A 21,297-nucleotide genomic window follows, 5' to 3' on the forward strand; every position below is an offset into this window, starting at 1 on the left:
GTGGCGTTTATCCAGCAGCCAGAACCTTCATCTGTGCCGGCCCCCAGGTCAAAATCTACCGTGGCTCAAAGACCTCCACCACAGCCATCACCACCAATGACCATAGGACCAGCATCCCTACAGCGGCCTCCACCTCCATCTGTGCCTGCCACAAGATTAAGATACACCTCGGTACAAAGGCGTCCACCACAGCCATCACCACCAAGGACCCGAGGACCAGAGGACCAGCATCCCTACAGCGGCCTCCACCTCCATCTGTGCCTGCCACAAGATTAAGATACACCTCGATACAAAGGTCTCCACCACAGCCATCACGATCAACCCAGCCAGCAAAGAAGTCTCGCCTAGCACACGTACCTCCCATCCAGCCACCAGCATCAACCCGGGACAATCCCAGCATCAACCCGGGACAATCCCACCTACCTCCCTCCGACACAGCCACCAGCAGGCCATGCACCATCAGCCCCACCTACACAGCAGCCAGACCCACTGTCTTGGAAGACAGACAAAAACCATGGACAAAGACCCCCTGTCTTTACATTTATAATGAATAGTTGGTTGAAAAAGTTCTGATATTGGAAATATTGAGATTTTACAGTTTCATATGTTAACATAAATAGTTGGTTGAAAAATAAAGTTGAAATGCTGAATTTGTATTTGTACACATCACATAAACCTTGGTATGGAATATGAAGTCATTATTCAGTCCTGATGTAACTTTTCTGTGGTGAAAGTAGAGGGATGGAAATATTTTACTCTAAATTATAATTTACACATTTTCATTTTAGACATGAACAACACATTTATATAGGCTTATAGTGTAATTGATATATTTCACTACTTTTGTGAACCAAAGACTTTGGTGAACAAAATCTGAAACACCAAAAAAAATGGATGACATGAGTACATATGTGTTTCACAACAGTTTTGAAGTTTTCCAAAAATCGGATTTCTAAGCTAGGTTTCTCATAAGACAGTGCTCTAAGGTGAGTGAATTTGCATTTCTAGCAACACCAGAGACTACTGAACATTTTGACATGTAACACCATGCCATGTTATAAGAAGTACATTTAAAAGTGGATTTAAGGAGACATCTAAAAATTGAGAAAATACCTTCACTTCACACTCCAGAGGTTTAAGGAAAAGGGTAATGCCATTTTATTTAAAAAAAACAATGAAGGCAGGTTATATTGATATATTGATTGATATATTTATTATATTCAAAGGCAAATTAATACTTAGTCCCCTGAATCTGGAATAATGCACAATTTACAGCACAGCCTCACCATGTCAGGAACTTTTCATCTACAGATTGTTTTGGTCTGGCTTTACCCTTCACTGATTGGTTACAGACACTTTGAACTTATTGGCTAAGGAAATCAGAAGGAGGGGCTCATTATCATATAAAAAACCGCGCGAACATTCGCACGTATATTGGCCCGTTTTTTCGCGCGAAAAAACGGACCTCCCCGTTGAAAAAACGGACCTCCCCGTATGTTCGCGCGTTTTTTCACCCCCGTATTATGGCACTTTTGGCTTTCCATATAATCGCGCCGCCCCCAAACGTTGCATCGCGTCCGGTGTGAACGCAGCATTAGGCACTCACGCTAGCTATATAAATATGACGCTCTATGTATCAAAACAACACTTACCTTCCCCACTTAAATGAACTTTATTTCCTCCCGATTTCCATCACTCTTGTTCGTTCTCTCTATGTCTGGTCATACATCAATCTGTTCCACGTAGCGCGCCCCCTAGAGGCCTGGAGCACTCCCGGAATATTTTTTTTTTTTAATGTGTTTTGGGATTTGTATGTGCTTTAGACTTTGCATATCGTGCTGCGTTTGTGTGTTGTATTTAGTTTGCATCATTTCTGTAAATGCGGCGTTTTTCTGTTGTATTTGTTTTCAGGGTTTGTTTGTTTTTCATTTCATTATTTGCAGGTGTTTCCTGCTAATGTATGCGTTTTGGGCCGTTGTTCCGCGTTTGCACCTGCCGGCCACCGTATAGAACAGCTGATAACAACTGTGTGCAGAGTTTAAAGCGATCAAGTCATATGACAGGATAAAGGAAATACAGTTTAAACTGCCGTTGCAGTTCAAATCACCGACTGTGTGAACGTGAAAATTAATAGAATATCACCTCCCATCTTCAGAGCAATCTGACTATTATAACAGTAGCGTTAAGAAAGCTTACTTAAATATCTGCCACAACATTTTAAGTAACCGGATCAAAGTAACATTACGTAGCCTACAGTCCGCGCCTCCGCGGCACTGTGAGTGCAGACGTCGATGTGTCCCATTATCATTCATATCACATCATAAAGTATCATATATTTCCTTATCTGAGTCAGCTTCTTGAGCCCACCGTATCTGGCCGTGCAACACTTACAATGTCACATACTGTATGCAGAAGTATTATTTTAAGCAACTCATTAAGTTGACGAATCACTCGAGTCAAATGTAATTAAAGTCAGATCCATTCGTGTCTTAAACGGGGCATATCATAAACCTTAATGTACGCATTCAAACACTTTTTATTTTACCAGCTGTATTCACCTTGCAGGTGTAGCTATGTGGCTTTTATCCTGGATAAAGTGTTTAAGTCATGGATGTTTAAAGTTTAACCTCTTCATATTTGACTAATATTATAGTTGACTTTTCATTCAGGAAGTATGACGCTGCGCTGTCATTACGCTTCTCCATGTTTGTGATTGGTCGAATGCTCCAGATACCACCCCTTTTATGTGAACGCGCACCTAACTAGATAGGACACGGCTGGCTTGAGCGATCGAGTTGATGGCCAGCGTCGTAGGACAGTTTAGCGAGAGCGGGTTTGTTTTGGATTAAGTCAACCGGATAACTCAAAACATATCCAGGATATGTTGAACTAGATTCGTAGTATAGGCCCCTGTACTACGATGGGCCCAGGATATGTTGAACTAGATTCGTAGTATAGGCCCCTGTACTACGAATCTAGTTCAACATATCCTGGGCCCAGGAGCTCACAACTTTTAATCTCAATCAGCCATATAAAAAGTGAACCAGGGGGGTATAGTACGAAGCAGGATTTTCGTTTAGCAAGATAACTTCTGGGATTTCCGGTACTACTAAGCTGGTTCATTTTTTAGCGGGCTAGATCTCCATGGTGATTTATCCTGGAACCTAGTCTGTGCTCCGAAGCAGGATAGGTTCCAGGATAAGAGATCAGCTCAGCGAAAGCACCACGCCTGCTGTCCAATCAGAGCTCAGTGTGCGGAGGAAATACAGTTTAAACTGCCGTTGCAGGAAAGACGGCCGGCCAAAATCACAGACTGTGAGATCGTGAAAATGAATAGAACATCACCTCCCATCTTCAAAGCAATCTGACTATTATAACATTAGCGTTAAGAAAGCTTACTTAAATATCTGCCACAACATAACGGATCAGAGTAACATTAATTAAGTCCGCGGCATATCACATCATAATGTATCATATATTTCCTTATCTGAGTCAGCTGAGCCGTATCTGGCCGTCCAAACACTTACAGTGTCACATAGGCTATATGCAGAAGCATTATTTTAAGCAACGCATTAAGTTGACGAAACACTCAAGTCAAATGTAATTAAAGTAAGATCCACTCGTGTCTTAGACGGGTCAGTGATATCATAAACCCGTTAATGTACGCATTCAAACACTTTTTCTTTTACCTCTGTATTCACCTTGCAGGTGCAGCTGTGGCTTTGATCCTGGATAAAGTGTTTAAGTCATGGATGTTTAAAGTTTTATTTCTTCATATGTGACTAATATCATAGTTGATTTTTCATTCAGGAAGTATGACGCTGCGCTGTCGGTACGCTTCTCCATGTTTGTGATTGGTCGAATGCTCCAGATACCGCCCCTTTCATGTGAACGTGCACCTAACTAGATAGGACACGGGTGGCTTGAGCGAACGAGTTGATAGCCAGCGTTGTAGGACAGTTTAGCGAGAGCGGCTTTGTTTTGGATTAAGTCAACCTGATAACTCAAAACATATCCAGGATAGGTTGAACTAGATTCGTAGTATACCCCCCAGCTTCGTAGTACCGGAAATCCCAGAAGTTATCTTGCTAAACGAAAATCCTGCTTCGTAGTATACCCCCCAGATCTTTCCCTGAAGTTAGCTCGCTAAGCAAAAATCAGAGTGCGCTAGAATTTGAAAATACACAACCGGAAAAAATCTGCTACTTCCTTACAGAGCCCCTCCTCCAACACACAAATGTGCACATGACCAATGAGGGCACGAGATACATTTGTGCACATGGAAGGCTGACAGGCAGGTAGGCCATCCAGTTATTTTAGCCGGGCCAGCTCAGATGATTGGTCGTGCTTTTTACAGCGCTACGGCTTCCACAGATGAAATTTGTATGTATTTATTGTCAAAACATTTAATATATTCATTGCTATCAGGATGTTAACCTGTTCCACCCTGAGCCTGTTTTTCAGGTCTCAGGCTCGAAAATGACATTCCCAGAACAAATGACCATATCTTCCCTTCTAAAAGGGTTAAATTAATAGTCTTTGTTCTCAAAGTAATTATAAACCTGTGAGTTGGATGTAGAAAAGTCAGTTTTATTTTTAAAGAAAATTCAGATTGAACATAGTAAGAAAAACTGTAAATTATAGTGTCCTTCCAAAAATATTTGTTTACTTATAGTTTAAAAACTACCCTTGGATGATGGGTTAGTAGACTATAAGCTTTATGAATCCAAAGTACAACATATAATAAGTACCCTGTATCAAGATTGATGCAAAACAAGTGAACTTTGACCTTTTTAGAGATATTTAGCAAAAAAAAAACACTCTGGGGTAATTTGGGTGGATTTTCCATATCTCTGGCCCCCTTGGTCGATTTTGACGAATGAAATCTCTTTATAACCGCTAGAGCCGATGGAATCGAGGGAAAGTTCTACACACACAAACACGTTACCAAATAAGGAGTGAGAGTGACGCATAGTGTAGGAGCAAACACAGTGGTGGTGGCTTAAAGCCCACCTCCGCTCCGCGCCATCCATTAGATGAGCCTGGTCAGATTAATAAAAGAAGGAGTTCAAAACACCAGAATCAAAGTTATAACAATAATCTGATTTTAATGGTAAAACACAACAATACAAAATACAGAGTACCCCCTAAACAGAGCACTCCGGGCTCCCCGCTCTACTGCCGTACGATACAGATATCGGGACCAGCCAGTCAGAAACAGGGCGCATCGTGCATGAATAAACATCAGTATACATAGACATATTTGGGGGCAGATTTGCCCCTCAAGTTGCTGGCAATAAGGTTTCGAACTCATGACCTCTACTTCCTTCGGCGTTCTTAATTGACTTATCCTAGGCCAATTAGTTTATCTAAGTTAGCCGATTTTAGCAGATGTACTGGTGCTGTGGGAGGTTGGGTGTGACTGCTTGCTGAGAGCAATGAGACTGTTACTGGTGACTGAGAGCTGTCATCAGATGTCTGAATGTCCTTGGTCCTTTAAATCAAATAATTTATAAAGAATTACCTCAAGTTGTTCCTTGTATCTCCATCCATCTTATTACCCATTTAAGAAAAAGGTACCAGTTTTCAATCAAAACATACTCCAAGAGGTCAGAAAACTCACCAGAGTCTCAATATTTTACAATGAATTATTTGAACCAAATTATGTTTATTCACAGGTCAGAAGTTCATTCAAGTATAATCATGATCATCATATACAACCCCAGTCTGTACATTATCAACCTCAGTAGGCACACATCAGTACTATCGTATTATTCCATCCATCGTTTGTATCTTATCTGTGCTTTACATGGAGTCATCTATATTGTACTGTCTCTGCAGGTCTCCCTTGAAAAAGAGATATATGATCTCAATGGGACCAATCTGGTTAAATAAAGGTTTGAAAGGAAATGAAATGACTGTACACAAAAAACAAGAAGTTCAATAATTTCCACCAATAATTAAAATTGTACAAAAACCATCACGCCATGTCAAATTTGACATTCAGTATGGATAGACAAGACTCTTCTATATATTTTGAAAACTAAATTTACTCAGATTATTTTACAAATAAAGTTAGAGGCAAGCGCCCTGAGAATATTATGTCCAAGGAGATGAATGTGCTTCTCAAAATAATGCATTGTAATGCTGTTTCGTACTGTATCACAGCTCTCTGTTGTTCACAGTCAATATAGAGGGAAAACATATTAATAATCACCACCTTTCAAAACATTTGTCAGAGCTTCAGGAGCAAAAACGACCACGTTCATGAAATAATTCACTGTAGATGATAAGCTGCATTCAAGAGTACTGCGTGTTGGAGATTTTCTTCCACAGTAATGTCTTCAGGTTGTTGAGCACCAGTGAGTGGTGAACCTCCATTTGACTGGCCAGGCCGCTGAGTGTCACACAGGTGCGTAGCTGCTTCTCCAGATCCCCACGGAGGTCCACAGGGGCCCCAAAAAGCAGATAATCCTGCAGCAGCACACACACCTTCGCCAGATTGGGCTGCACCACCTCAGAGTTACACTGCTTCACCAGCCGGTCACAGGTGGCCGTGCAGTCCCGGCCGTAGGTGCAGTCTGCGTTGGTCTCACACCGTCGCCCCCTCATGAACCCCCGCACCACAGCCTCAGACGCCACGCTGCGCAGTTCGGCCATCTTGCAGTCATACTTTGAATTGTAGCCCACGTGGCGAGGACTGGCATCACATATGAGGAAACTCCCGTAGGAGCCGTGGAAGACCTCCTCCACAAACTCCAGCAGGCCGATGGTGATGCGAGCCCTGCGAGGCCAGGCTGGAGCGAGCCAGTGATTCAGGCTGGAGCTCAGGGCCCCTGGAACCAGAGCCTGCAGGTAGTGAGGCACCTCCAGCCAGTAGAGGGAGCTGTGGCCCACGTGTTCCGTCACATACAAGTCTCCACAGAAACCCAGCAGCTTGGGGGTGTGCTCCTTCTCCTGCAGCGCCACCATCAGAAGGAACTCGTTGATCTGCAGAAGAGCCCAGATAGACTTGGCCTCTGCTAGGGATACTTTGCTGTCCTTGTTGATATCAGCCAGAGTAATGACCCTGTCCACCAATGTGTTCAAAGATGGCTGCTCACCAAGGTTAGCCTGCAAGAAGGAGGTGAGTAAGGCTGTTAGAATTGGTCAAAATAGATTAAATTGTTTCTCTAAAAAAAATTAACATTTAGGTTTTAACAATTAAAACATCTATTTTTGCACATTATGTCAATGACACAACATTCCAACTGGTTGTGAGCTCAACAGAAAATTAACATTTTCTTAAAACATTATTTTTAACTATACAGTATATTTACATTTTAAGTATTTGTTGAGAACCCTGATTGTGATATATATTTTACTATTAATATTACAACAATGAATTTAGGCGTAATTGCTTAAGAAATACCTTGAGGAAACTGTGTAGCATCTCTTTAAATTCATCCATTGAGGTTCCACGAGTGGGTTTTTCAAATAAGCTCATCTCCTGTCGCAGAATAGAGCCTGGAGCCCCATCAGTCTTCAGCGGATCCTCAAGCCCACACTTGATCACAACAGGTCTGTCCTTCCACAGTCCACTGTACACCTGTGAGTTACAAAATGTGAAGAGAGAGAGAATATGGTATGGTTGTGATTAGGGTTGCAAAGGTGCGGAAAGTTTCCAGTAAATTTCCTGAAAGTTTCCATGGGAAGTTAAACTGGGGAATTTTGGAAATATTCGATGCAAAATTAAACAAAAAACATGACATTTCAACAGATTTAAAAAAAAAAGTATAACAGAACAAGTTTTAATTATTTTATTGAACAATTATTTGTTTCATTGAAGAACGAAAACAGGAATGTTGAGTTAAATATTACTCATCCCCCCCAACCCCACTCATAAAATGAACAAAAATGCACCCCCGTCGAAAAATCCCCACAAAGTCCCATTCAAAATGTTAAATGAAAAGAGCCCTTCTCCCTCCAAAAAGTCCCATTAAACATGCAAATCTTCCTTCAAGCAATCCTCTGCATTTTTGCTAAAGCCATTCAGTCAACGGGCTCTTCCTGGACCTCATCCACATCCGACTCTGATACCTCATTCACACCAACGGTGTTTCAGGGCCATTTCGGAGCTGGAGCTTGAAAAGCACCGGGTTTTCCTGTTCACACCGCAGCGGAGCAGCCTCTTAGCTCCGGAATCCGGTTTGTTTCAAGCTCCAAAAAATTGTCCGGCTAGAGCAAAAGCACTGCATACGTCACGCTTACGTCGAGGCGGGTCAGGGGCGGGATCAATTCCTGAACAACAACAAAAAGCCCGCGTTTTATGCAGTTTGTACACAACGATGGAGAAACTTAACAAACAGCAGTGGTCCACTGAAGAGACCAGCTAGCTACTGGGAATCTGGTCTTCCGAAGAGGTACAGAGGAAGCTGGAGCACACAATCGGCCATTGTTGTTTTTGTCGGTGTCAGCTGTGAGGGGTTTCCGCGCGGTTTGGCTTTATGAAGCAGGCACGCAAATGGTTACGTCATGACGCAAACGATGACGCAATGACGTTGAGGATGGCTCTGTGTCAGGCTCAAAGAGCCTTAGGTTTGCCCGAATGCCAAGTTCCCTATGAAGAGCCAACCTTCAATTTAGAAAAATACCCGGTTTATTCCCACAAATTCCCGTTTATTCCCGTTAATTCCCTTGGAAAGTTTCCATCTTTTAAAATTCCCGGAATTTTGCAACCCGAGTTGTGATACAATTAAGACTAGTGGCTAGACTGTCTACAGGATTTACATACAAACAAACCCTTTAACATACATGCAAAGTGGGTCTGGTTTGGTATCGTGTGGGCGTGTGTGTGTTTTACTTTACCTGGTGTGTAGAGGAGGTGGACATGCAGCGCTGCATGGTTAGAGTTCTCTGATCACACAATGCCTTGCAAGACGAGCCTGATATAATGCCCCTTCTGTAGTGATCACACTAAAAAAGGAAACAGAAAACTCTAAGCTTGACCTAACCACAGACCTTATTTCAGTCATCCAAACACAATCCATTAAAAAAACATTGTCTTTGAGACTAGGGACTGGAGCTGAGGCACAAAAACATACACACACACACACACACACACACACACACACACACACACACACACACACACACACACACACACACACACACACACACACACACACACACACACACACACACACACACACACACACACACACACACACACACCAACACAGAGCTGTGCAGATCGGATCATTTGTGATGATCCGGTTTCATCATTGATCTCAGTTTTCTCAATACATTCCAGCCGCCTGTTCTGACAAAATCTCTGGAAACAGCTGGGCACAGCAGGAGATCAGTCCAGCTAAAGGCTGTATCTTTAGCCAACATCAAAGGCCATGTGTAAAGGAAGAGGCTAGCCCAAGCAGCCCCCAACTCTCCCTCTTCTTTCTCAAAAGATAGTGTTGTCCAGTATCCTGCCTTATTCCCCTTTGTTTTTATGATGATACATTATGAACTGTTTCTGCCTTAGGCTATCTGCTGTTCTGTGGCCCTGCGGAGCAACAAGAACAAACATAGTTTCAATGTTTACCCTACGCATGGTCAAAAATATGACAAAATGTGACAGAATTACAACTGTTTAATTTTCACCCAGTATCTTATAAAATATATATTTTTGGTTAAAAACTCCCTTCTGATTTGCATGTGAACAACTTTTTTCAAACATCATAATGTAGTTTTTCTTTTCATATACTTGCCTCTATTTGTTTTGTAAATATTTGTTTTAACCCCAAAAGTGTATAAAAAAATTATTTGAACCTAGTTCACACAATAGAGCCAACTTTTTCGACCTCAGCTTAGGTATACAACTTTTTGGAGTTATTTCAGAAATCTTTCAAATGTATGGCGTTTCCACAAATGTGCATAAAAACAGGTGAATGAAAACGCACATATTGGGTGTTGCAGTGTTGAAAGACTTTACTTACAATGACCATGTGGCAGACATGCCCGCGGCACAGCTCAGAGTAGGAGGCGTACTGCATGTAGATGACCCAGCTGGTGATGAGGATGCCAAGCCAGGCCAGGAGGAGATACTTCACTTTAATGGCTGGCAGACGACTCTTATGAGGGTGAGAGGAATGGGATGGATAAGGAGGATAAGAGAAAACAGAGTGAGGATGAAAACTGATCTTAGAAATAGGCTCACAACACAATAAAAGAACAGCTAGGTAAAACCAAGATAGCTAGATAGATAGGGGAATATTTTATTTAAATCACACTTTGTTTGAATTGGATGTCTTTTGTATTTATTTATAGTTCTTCATGCAGTATTTTTATCCTTTTATGTCTTACGCAAACTGCCTTGCTGCAGGAGCCTGGGATGTCCCATTTAAAAACAATGCTATAGCTCAGGGGTCGGCAACCTTTTTGATATGAAGTGCCATTTAAAAAAGAAATTGTTATCAGCGTGCCGACGATTGAGAATTATCAACGGGGGGGGGGGGGGGGGGGAGCCTCGCTGCGGGGAAGCAGTGTGTGGACCTGTCAACGAAACTTACACATTTACCACATTTAAATAATTGGTTTAAACGGCATAATAATAAGGACAATCGTCCGTTCTGTGATTCATGCAGAGTGAGATGAGATCGCTGTCCCTTTAAGAGAGAGAGAGAGAGGGGTGTGGCTTGTGTGTGTGTGGTTGGCAGAGCGACAGTGAGGGAACGTGTGTATGTTTCTGGAAGTGAAACGAGGAAGCAGAAAAACAGAGGTCTGTGATGTATTTTGTGAAACGGAAGAACAGCTAAATAAATGCAACGGCCTCCCAAGAAGAGCTCGCCTCTCTCCAGTCATTTAAGCTAAAGTGGGTTATTGAACCTGAAGCTTGTTGCTTCTGTCCTCCTCGATTACGGTCTGGGAGCCGACAGGAAAGTTCAACACACAGATGGCCAGTCCGCCCCAAATTTGTAGCATATTATTTCGATGAGCAGATCGCCACTGGGCTTTCAACTAAAGACACAGCCACGCAAAAACTGCGGCATTTGTACAGCTCCTTATGGGTAGGCCTACTGCAATGTGTGAAGTGCTTTCCTCTGTGGTGAAACGATCAGCACTGCACCACGGAGGAAAGCGGCAGAAAGTCACCTGGAGTTAAAGAGAGCGGGGCTGCGTTGCGTGCATGGCTTCCTTCTCCAGGTAGACGCGCTCTGGCGGCGGTCTCGTTCAGGATCCGAAAATACAATTTAAATATTATTGCACACTTATTCCACTTATTCCTAGTGTGCCACTGGTTACGGTGCTGCGTGCCAATGCTGGCACGCGTGCCAGGGGTTGCCGACCCCTGCTATAGCTAGTTTGCATATGAAAATAAACCCTTTGTATTTGAATTTATCTGACATGCATTGGCGAAATATTCAGATCCTTTAAGGGGATAGTTTAGTTTGTATTATTGTTATTTTATTATATGTTTGTGTTAAATAAATTACATTTGAATAAAACAAACAATGTTTCCCTTTAAAACGTAGTAGAAGTATACATACCTACAGTATGATGATACAAGAATCGTGTGTTTGCATTTATTTCAATACAATAATTATTTATTATCTATGACAATTGTATTATTATTATTATTATTATTGCTATTAGGCTAGATTTTTCCCATGGTTGCCCTGTGTATTGTTTCAAAAAAAGATTATAATAATTGTGTACCTAAACAATTTAACATAAAATATGGTACTTGTCGCCACTTTTTTTGTTTTTTTCATACTCGCTAAATAACCCTAACCCCTTGGATTAATGTTTGTTATTTTGAGAAATGAAAAGGTTAATATGGAGGAGCCAGCTACCTGCTATTAAAAAGTGGCGACAGGTAACCCACAAGTACCTAAAATATGTGTACGGGCCTACTCAAGTAAAGCATATCAAATTGTATTTCATTTGTTAGGCATACTTAAGGAGCTCTAATAGCCTATCTAGATGCATATCCCCACTGCATATCATGGACCCTGGTAGCCACAAAGGCAGATCTGCTGGGCTCCATACCTGCAGCCCTTTGGACAGAGGGCAGAACAGCACCATATGGACCAGTCTCCGCAGAGCTCTCGGCATCATGAGCGGCTGGTGAGGAGGAGGAGAGAGGAACCTGACCACTATCTGATCACATCGTCAGGGCAGACCTGCGCCATGCGTGGCAAATAACCAAAACCCAGCGCATCTGCCATATTATTTCCCGCAGATTTACTGCAAAAATGCCATAGAGCTGACGCACTCGGTATTTCAAAATGCTATTTTTAACACATCGTTCATAAGAAGAAAACCATATCAAGAGAGCGTCCTTGAAATTGAGCAATTTCACAATTCAGCTCCATATGGGGGAGGAAATCTCGGCTCCATCCCAGATTTAAAGTCATCGTCCTCCTCAGAGTCCAGCGATCACCAACAAATCCGATTAATTCAAAAGCATCATCTTATTTATCCCATCAGATTAAGCTAAAAGAGAAAATGTGACATAAATAGCCAGTGGGTCTCCCGATGAGCAGTCTGTTTCCCAGCGACACATCACTGCGCTCCTTAAAGGGGAAGCTGCGAGCTCTCAGCCGGGAGAGAGAGAGAGAGAGGCTTTTAGTCCGCCGACACAAATCTCTCCTCTGCTTCCGGTCCGTCTGATTTCTCCCAGAGATCCCTTGCTTCAGCCTATGGCTTAAAGTCACTTTAATATTTGTATTATTCTAAAAAACAATGTGTTCTATAAGATCACATTTGAGAATATAATTTACCATATAAAATCTACATTCACAGGTTTCTCAATGTTGTGTAACTGAGTTTAATCCTTTAGTGCACATTTTAAAGGTAAACAAAATGAAAAGTACTATTTAGGGAAGCCAGGGACATTTTTTGCGATTTTTCCAATAAATGAATAAATATTTCCTATGGTAATTTGCATCATTATAAACCTCAATGTGACAACTTCTGAAAAACATTTAATTTAAATGGCTATATAAAATATCAAAATGCAGTGCAAAAAAGCTTTAACCCAATGTTACTGATGTAGTGTCATCGTAAGTCATGGAAAAGAAAGCTTGTTGAGAAACGTATTAGGTCATTGTTTTTACAATGCAACGCTCTAGCAAACCGTGTCAAATACCGATTATCAACAAACCTCTTTACTTCTATCAGAATTTGATCAATTGGATCTGATGCCATTTTTTGTTAGAGTGCTCATCTTGTCTTGATATTTTTAAAAGTGATGCTTCACATTCACAATACAACCATTACAAAAATAATTATTCGTATAGTTTAGAGATGAACAGTGTTATGACAAATAAAAGGAGCATGTGTTTTTGCTTATTTACCTATAGAGTTTGCTGTTTGAATTCCCAGTTGAAACATTGTATGTGAGAGTTCAGTTTGTGTTGAGAAATGAATAATAATGGAATAATAATCAGTTGCATTGCTCATTTTATTTTTGTGCAGATGAAGTGCATTGCATCACATACATACACCTGTATCTGATCCCATGGACAGTATGTTTCAGATGAAGGCAGGTGTCCATGGTTAGCAACATGTTTGACAGATCTGTTCTTTTTATGCGAGCGCTTCTTCTACTGTAGGAATTGCACCGGCTTCCATAAAGCGAGGTGATTTCTGCAGCAGTTGTCCTCTTTGTCAAGTGTCCTGGCCTGGTTCTCTTTGGCACTAGTTCTGGATCTACAATAAGCCCTCCCTTTGGTCTGTAAGGGACACATACCTCATACAATGCAGACCCTTCTGAGGACTGATGCAGCCCTGTATCTGTTTTTACTGTAGGCCCAGTGTTGACTGTCCCTGATTTCTTTTCAGCTGCTGACCCTTCTTTAGGTTTGTTGTGGTAAGGGCAATCATTGAGACGGCAGGTATACTCACTCCGCCCTTTGGTTGATTTGTTTCCCTGCTCTTGTTTTGTAACTTGTGGAGGAGCTTTCTGTTTGATAGGAGAGAGTACTGGCCGTGCAGATCGTAGAGACGTTTTTTTGTCCTTTTGATGGGAAATCTTGAATGATTGTACTTGTAATATCTTAACTCTTTTCCCACCAATTCCTGGTGGTGGCAAAAGTGGAGGTGGCAGCGGTGGTTTCTCTTCAGACGGTAGATCCATGCTATCCTGACAACCAACAAACGATGGGGATTCATCATCAGCTTCATCATCAGTGTTGGGACTTGGCTGTCTGATAACCACCCGTCTCTTCATGTGGGGAAAAACAATCTGTTTTACATTGCGAATTAAACTTAGAAAAAAAACAATAAACAATGTTTAAGTGAAAATGTATACATTCAATGATCTACCTGCTGAAAGTATACTTTCAGAAAGTATACTTTCAGCAGGTAGCACTTATGTTTAGTCTGTCTATTTAGAAAGTATACTTTCAGCAGGTAGATCATTGACCCTCTTGCCCAACTGGGTAAGGAAAAAAAAATGTTTGCCTCCTGGTACCTGTCTTAATTTACTATTGTTCTTAAAACCTTAATGGCTAAAGAAACAGTCAAGGAACTTGAGTTGAATTTAGTCACTTACATGACATGGCTACTATTGAATGAAAACATCCAGTATCGCTTAAACTCATTGTAGCAGACAACCTTTTTTGCACCATCTCACCTCAGGGGAAGGTGACACCAGGAAGGACTCAGAGTATGTACTGGACACACTGAATGCAGGTGAAGGAGATTCATCGGCACATTTGAACTCCCCTTGCAAGAAGATATTCTCTGAAAAAGTCATTAAAAAAAACTAAGCACTTGAAGATACTCCAAGACATGACATTACAATAATCAAAAACACAATTTAAGGCACTGGCAGACTATTCCAATAGCAGAGTTCAATACTCAAGAGTACCTTCATCAAAATGCCACTCTGACTTACCCCACTGCTCTTCATAGCAAAAGGCCACCTCCTTGTTATCTCTTGATCCGTCATCCCTGACATGATGCCTCATTTCATCCACATGTGTGGACAGAAATTCTGGGATGTCATCTGGCTGTGCAAGGAGTGTTGCCCTGGTCATGCACTCCAACAGACATTTAACTCCATAAGGTGTGACATTATGAGCACACATCTTTTAATCAGTTATTATGTCCATGCTTTCCTGAAGCCATCTTGTCGACATGTGATTTGTAAATGATGCAGAATGTCTGTTACCAGGGTGATTATATTTTGTTCTATAGGCTATATATATATATATATATATATATGAGACTTGTTGGAGGGATCCTGAAATCTAATATGTGTATTGCTAAATAATTGTAATATGTGTGCTTATAATAAAACCCAGAGCAATTTAATAAATGTCCACAGAGACATAGGTTAACCCATTTTAAATAAATTACTGTATTTATTTAAATTGGGTTGAATAAATACAAAATACTGATGGCCAAAATGGGTTAACCCAATTTAAATAACTGACTGATTTATTTAAAGAGTTTTACCTATTATATCCCTCAGTAGGGTGAAGAGAAGAGGGTTAAGGATGTTTTTGATCTGGGGGACACACACTCAATACAACATGGCATCCCAGTGGGCCATTGCCTTCAGGTGACGTTAGAAAAAAATACTACATCTCAGCAGAAACCAATTGAAGACGTACATAGTACAGCTTCACAATATGTCAGTGTTTAAAATCGTACTCTTAAAGCAACAATTAAACGTTTAAATTATTTTTCTTAACATGTATTTATAGTAAAAGTTATATAGCAACACGTCTTTGGAAGTCGGAGATTACGAGGAGCTCAAAAGGCAGCATCAGCTGTGTTCAAAGCAGATGGAGGCTGGGCAGTTCTGCGGCTCTGCCTTCTGCTCTGCTTCACAACACAGGGACGATAACATACACAGAGAGCAGACGACTAACTGTGGGCAACTCTACAACGCTGCTGGTGGCCGCAGAAATATACATAACGCTACCTGTAAGGTAAAGTCTGTCATGGGTTAACGGGTAGTTACGCCAACGGCACAGATATGTTAGCTAAATGACAGGTTAACGGCAGGTTTAGCTATCTTCAATGAGCTGCTAGCTACAAGTGCTAACGTTAGGGCAAGTCAACGCCAGCTTGTGACACTCGCTAGCCTTTTAAAGTTGTATTATTGTCGCCATCTGGCAAACGTCTAGTATTATTTGTTCCCCTTAGCATGAGCTGTGAGCCGGTAACTAGCCTAAAAAGACTGAACATATCTCCACTCTGTTTATTAAACGACCTGACATAATCAAATGGCTTATATTGTTTAATGAGCCACATAAGCTAGCAATGCGTTCAACATCCTTCCAGAATACCGTTAGCTTGCCGGGTTATTATTGCACTGTGGGGCACAACTGTCCCCTGCTCAGCAGCTTCCCTGCGCGTAGCATACCGCATTATGAGTGAGCATTATGTAAAAGTCAAGATTCACGTCGAGCAAATGAAATCATTCGGAGAGGATGCAGATAAGCAGGGTGTGGATGCTGAGGAGGAGGAGCAGGTGGCGGTGTCTTCATCCCCCCCCGCCTCTGTCTCCCCAGACCTGCCCAGCATCACCATAGCCGGGAGAGACGTGTCCAACACTTTTAAACATAGGGGGAAAAGTCGAATCAAAATGGGGAAAGATGACAAGAACATTTGTGGCAAACACAGCTTGGATGTATCATTGCATGGTGGGAGAAACGTGAATAAACTAGGGCATGAGCGGACACTTCACATCAAAGGGACTGGAAAAATACTGCAGGGCAAGAATAATGAGAATAATGGGGTCAGTATGCATCCTTCCAAAAACATTCAAGAAGCACGCCGTGAGGACGGAGTCAAGCTTGCAAGGAAGAGAAGGCCAGTGACTGTGGACACGTCCAAAGCCAAAACCTCGCTGGAGGCCCTGAAGTTGAGCATCAGGCAGCTGAAGTGGAAAGAGGTGTGCTACATGTCTTTATTTCTAATGATTTTGCTATTGATATTCATCCATGTGCTTTGCAGGTCTCATTCCTATGAAACACTAAGGTACTGGTTGGAGCTGCAATGATTTTACAGAAAAGTTATCCTCTATTGATATTCATTATGATTTAAGTAATTTGCATGCATAAATAGTAGGAAATGCAGCTTTCAGCCTCTTAAAAATGGAGATCTCCTGCTATAAATTAAATATTTACATATAAACATACTTCTTTCTGCCCATCAACTACTTAACAGTTAGTCAACTAATCTATTATCCTTTTCTTTTGATATGTATTACTGAATGTGATGCAAGTAATGCCAGCTATCATTATTAACATGGTCTCCATTATGCATGAGAAGTAAAGAAGGGCAACACGATGACATTGACGAAGTAAAGTCTCTACTTGTCACCGGTGACCACGCAGTGACACTTAACCCCTTGCAGGTCTGGTATTGGAAACAGTAGACCGAAGGCCTATACATTACCACGCTTTGTCCTCACCGCGCACCCCCGACAAAGTCAAGGGCGCTATAGTTCCTCTGACATTTTGAAAGTACCTGTCAACATCTTTGAAGGGTCCCTTGAAACTAGAGTAGCTTGTTTGTTAATTATGAGATGAACATGCGTCGCTTGAAAAACGTTAGCGATTTGTAATATGAAGAACTTAAAAGGGTAGTTTGGATGTTTTAAGGTGGTGTTGGATGAGGTGTATACACTGACTATGGTCACCGGATAGAACCCTACTAAAAAGACCAACACTTTACCATTCAACGACCATTTACATCCAAATAAGTTCTTCTCTACATCTGCAGTTGTTTTGGCCTGAGAAGGACAGCTGTCAACTGACTCTCAGCTTATGGCCCGCTCTCACACAGTGGGAAATGATTAGCTGTAAGCACCTCTAATCCAATAATACCTCTAGTCCTCTTTTAGGCAGAGAGGTTGGCAAGCCTGAGGGTGTAGATGACAACTTCAAGAGATGAGACTAATAACCGTGCATCGAGGGATGAACTTTTTTATTAGGATTCTACAGACATAGCTGACATTTTAAATGGTCTGCCATCTGGGCAGCCTTGGAGCATCTTTGGAAAATAATAAATTGTATAACTGAACATTTTAGATGCTTTTTACATAACAGATGTTGTACAACTTTAAATATCGAATGATTCTAATTAAAGCGACTATTAACCATCACACACAGCGCACACTGAAATGTAGACTCTTGGAACTGGCCCCTCTCCAGGCACCATTCAGCACTCAGTCCAGTCTGCTTCCTGAACCAAGTCCCTACGGACTGAACTACCTTTCTCTGCCGGCCTATATATGGCCAAATACAATGGGCCTCGTTTTATTATACCCTCATAGGCTTTTCTTTTGTTTTTGTGAAAGATCCAAAGAAAAATCTGCATTTCATGTTCTCAATTTTATAGAATTGTTCGTACCCGTTTCCCTAATATGAAGATAAATCCCTTTCTCCTTGTAAATTGAGAGCACATGCCAGTGGAAAATTGGTAAACGTTGTGCAAATTGCCATTTAAGAACATGAGACTGCAGTGCCATGCATACAGAAAATTGTAAAGGAAAAGTTTCGAGAAATAAGTAAAGAATGTTCAAGCGATTTGAAAGTGTGGAGCATCAAAGACATAAAAGAAAAAAAAGTCAATATTTAGTAGTATTAGTAATATTCCTGGGATGCTTATTCAACGTTGATTTGGTACTTGCAGTAGACACATCCTGAAAAAGTCTACATTGAATGCCAAAAAGACATTCAGAAAACTGGAAAAAAGTGCATTTTAAGAGGAAGAACATTTGATGAACGAGGCCCAATGTCCTTGTGCTTGGTTTCAGACATCAAAGTAGCTTCATTCATAAAGTAGCTTAAAAACACAAACTTAGCCCACACATGATTTATTCCACAACACGGGGTGACCATGTTTCTATGTCTCCATTTGTGAAAAAGATGGCTATTTTATTTTCTCAGATTTAGAAAATCATCTCAATTTAATTGACGTGCTGCTCTGGTGGGATCAGACCGGCAGAGGTGTGGCAGTATTTATAGCAGCTCTTGGCTGTGGAGCAGGTTTCCCTGTTCCACACGCTATGATGCTAACTCATTAATGAGGTGCTCTGTCACAGATCTGACTCGTAGCTGGGCAGTGGCTCGGGTCTTATGAGAACCGCTTTAAGAAGTGGTCAGAATTTCCTCCTGACCTTAATACATCTTGATGTAGAGCCCTGATGAAATGAAGTTAAAGATGGCCTCCATGACTAAATGATTCGCAGCTCAACGATGATGTCTTGATGCTCAGATGTGGGCTGTGTCATGTTTTGATGATGAGGAGGTGGAAATCAGGGAGGACATCTTTAAAATAAATGATTCAAATATGTTTCAGAAGATTTTCAGGATGAAGACCTTCCCCATAGGCTGTAAAAATAGTATAAAAGACAGTAAAAAATGTTTAATTGATTTAACGTTTTACTGTCCTAGTTACAACTCTTGGTTATGTGTTAGCAGTGCACTTATATGATGTTAGCAGTGCCCTTAATTATTACATTACTTTTACATTTTATTTACTGGATATTTTCATCCAAAGCAACTTTAAATATTTTGGATATGTTGGTAGTTTTCTAGTTGCATGCAATCAGAAGAGAGAAAGCTTCCTGAACAGTGCTGCAGGGTTGATGGTTTTTTGTAGGCCAACCCACAAGTTAGCATCGCCCTGGTTCCCCTGACATAAAAACAATGGGAGTTTTCCATTGGATTATGGATTATTGGAGATTCCCTCTGGCATACTTTATATCATGGTGCTATGGGAATTGGACACACAAATGTGCTGCATATAACATGGGGGTCGCTTCGTCACAACAGAGGCCAGCAGGCAGAACAGTACAGGATGCCGGGCACCCTTACTACAATATATAGTATTATATTTACAGAAATGTGACCTGCCGCCTTCATTTTGTTTCTTTCTTTACATAAATGGGAACATTTCCAACATCAAGTGCATACAAATGCACCATAATGCAGGAACTGAAGTGTTTAACACTAAAGGTTTCCTCCCCCTGCTCATCCCCCTATGTTGAAATAATAAATAATTAAATTCAAGAGAAGGAGCACAGCTGTGCCTCCCCGCATGTTACATGCAGATTGTACATGTGAGGTTGTTGTTAACCCTCCTATGCTGGAAAATACAGCCTCGCTAACTTTGGTTGAGCTTTTTTTGTCAATGACGCTTTTTACTGGCTCAAGATAGCATGTGACCACAACTCATTTAAAAACGCTGGGTGCTATTTCTTAGTGACACACAAACTAGCAGTGACTTTAGATAAAGATGTATGACTGTAATATTAATAATGATTTCATGGTAGCAGCACATGTGTTGGATAGTAAATGGTTTGGAGTGTGTGGATGTGTGCTGGAGTAGAAGTGCTTTAAAGACAAAAGCGGTGCCGTGCGCCAGGGGGATCGCCTGGATCTCTAAATACCTCTCGTTTCCCAGCTCATCACAACAGAACACGCACTGCCTCCCATCTTACGGCAAGATTACCCCTGCACTCTGCATGACTCCATAAGGACAAGCACCCGCTAATGTCCTAATGTCCTGAGTCATATTACGATTCTCAATCATTTACTGATGCGAAAAAAGTGTGATTTAAAAATAAAAGATAATATTCTAACTTACATGAATCAATTCACCTTCACCTTTTTACTTTTATATTATATTTTAAATAACACACTCTTTTAACATGTTTAATAGTATTATTGCTATCTCTTGTATTCTTTACTTTTTAATATACATTTTACTATCTCTCCATGAACAGTGATATTTACCTATGTACAACTTGATATAGGCATTGAAATGTAAAACTCACTTTCGGATCCTTTTTATGTCCTAAAAAATTTCAATAAACAAAAATGTGAGAGAGAAGTAAATGTTTATCCTCCAAATCATTTTTTGTAACTATCTTTATCCCCCATGTTTCTGTTTTCTCTCCCTCTGCAGTTTCCTCTGGGGAGACGAGCGCCCTGTGATATCTACTGGCATGGCGTCTCCTTCCATGACAATGAAAATATTGTCTCTGGGCAGGTGAACAAGTTCCCAGGTATTTCACTGCTTCTCTAAGCTCCTCTAGATGTAGAGCACCTCAAACCAAAGAGATGGATGTATTTCAGGCCGCAGTGCTTCATGTGTGCTCAGTATTCAGTGATCACAACAGCAGGGATTTAGTTAAACCCTGACTGATCCTCATAGAGCCAATGCTAACCTTTTCATGCCATGGCAATAATAATTACTTTAGAGACTCAGAGATCATTGTATTAGTGAGAAATGTACATCAAAATCTGCATCGATAGAGTCTCCAGGTTACTATGTATCTTCAATATATGA

General features: G+C 41.1%; 2 protein-coding genes and 1 long non-coding RNA gene across 3 annotated transcripts; 1 reads left to right on the forward strand and 2 right to left on the reverse strand.

The window, feature by feature from the left end:
* Nucleotides 1-5,082: 5,082 nt before the first annotated feature.
* dipk1b (divergent protein kinase domain 1B) lies at nt 5,083-12,556 on the reverse strand. The gene is made up of 5 exons (XM_079660121.1): nt 12,025-12,556; nt 9,972-10,106; nt 8,848-8,955; nt 7,412-7,588; nt 5,083-7,113 (listed from the first exon to the last, which is right to left on the reverse strand). Exons 1-5 carry the CDS (start codon nt 12,091-12,093, stop codon nt 6,301-6,303), a joined length of 1,302 nt encoding a protein of 433 aa, XP_079516247.1. The 5' UTR covers nt 12,094-12,556; the 3' UTR covers nt 5,083-6,300.
* Nucleotides 12,557-13,558: 1,002 nt separating this feature from the next.
* Nucleotides 13,559-15,778, reverse strand: LOC307025636. Its single transcript, XR_013804220.1, has 3 exons — nt 14,879-15,778; nt 14,615-14,724; nt 13,559-14,203 (listed from the first exon to the last, which is right to left on the reverse strand). It is a non-coding gene; the product is annotated as an uncharacterized lncRNA (long non-coding RNA).
* Nucleotides 15,779-15,783: 5 nt separating this feature from the next.
* On the forward strand, nt 15,784-21,180 carry LOC307025635 (uncharacterized protein). The gene is made up of 2 exons (XM_079660452.1): nt 15,784-16,888; nt 20,914-21,180. Exons 1-2 carry the CDS (start codon nt 16,364-16,366, stop codon nt 21,031-21,033), a joined length of 645 nt encoding a protein of 214 aa, XP_079516578.1. The 5' UTR covers nt 15,784-16,363; the 3' UTR covers nt 21,034-21,180.
* Nucleotides 21,181-21,297: the final 117 nt, after the last annotated feature.

Source organism: Notothenia rossii, assembly GCF_949606895.1.
Source record: "Notothenia rossii genome assembly, chromosome: 11".
NCBI lineage: Eukaryota > Metazoa > Chordata > Actinopteri > Perciformes > Nototheniidae > Notothenia > Notothenia rossii.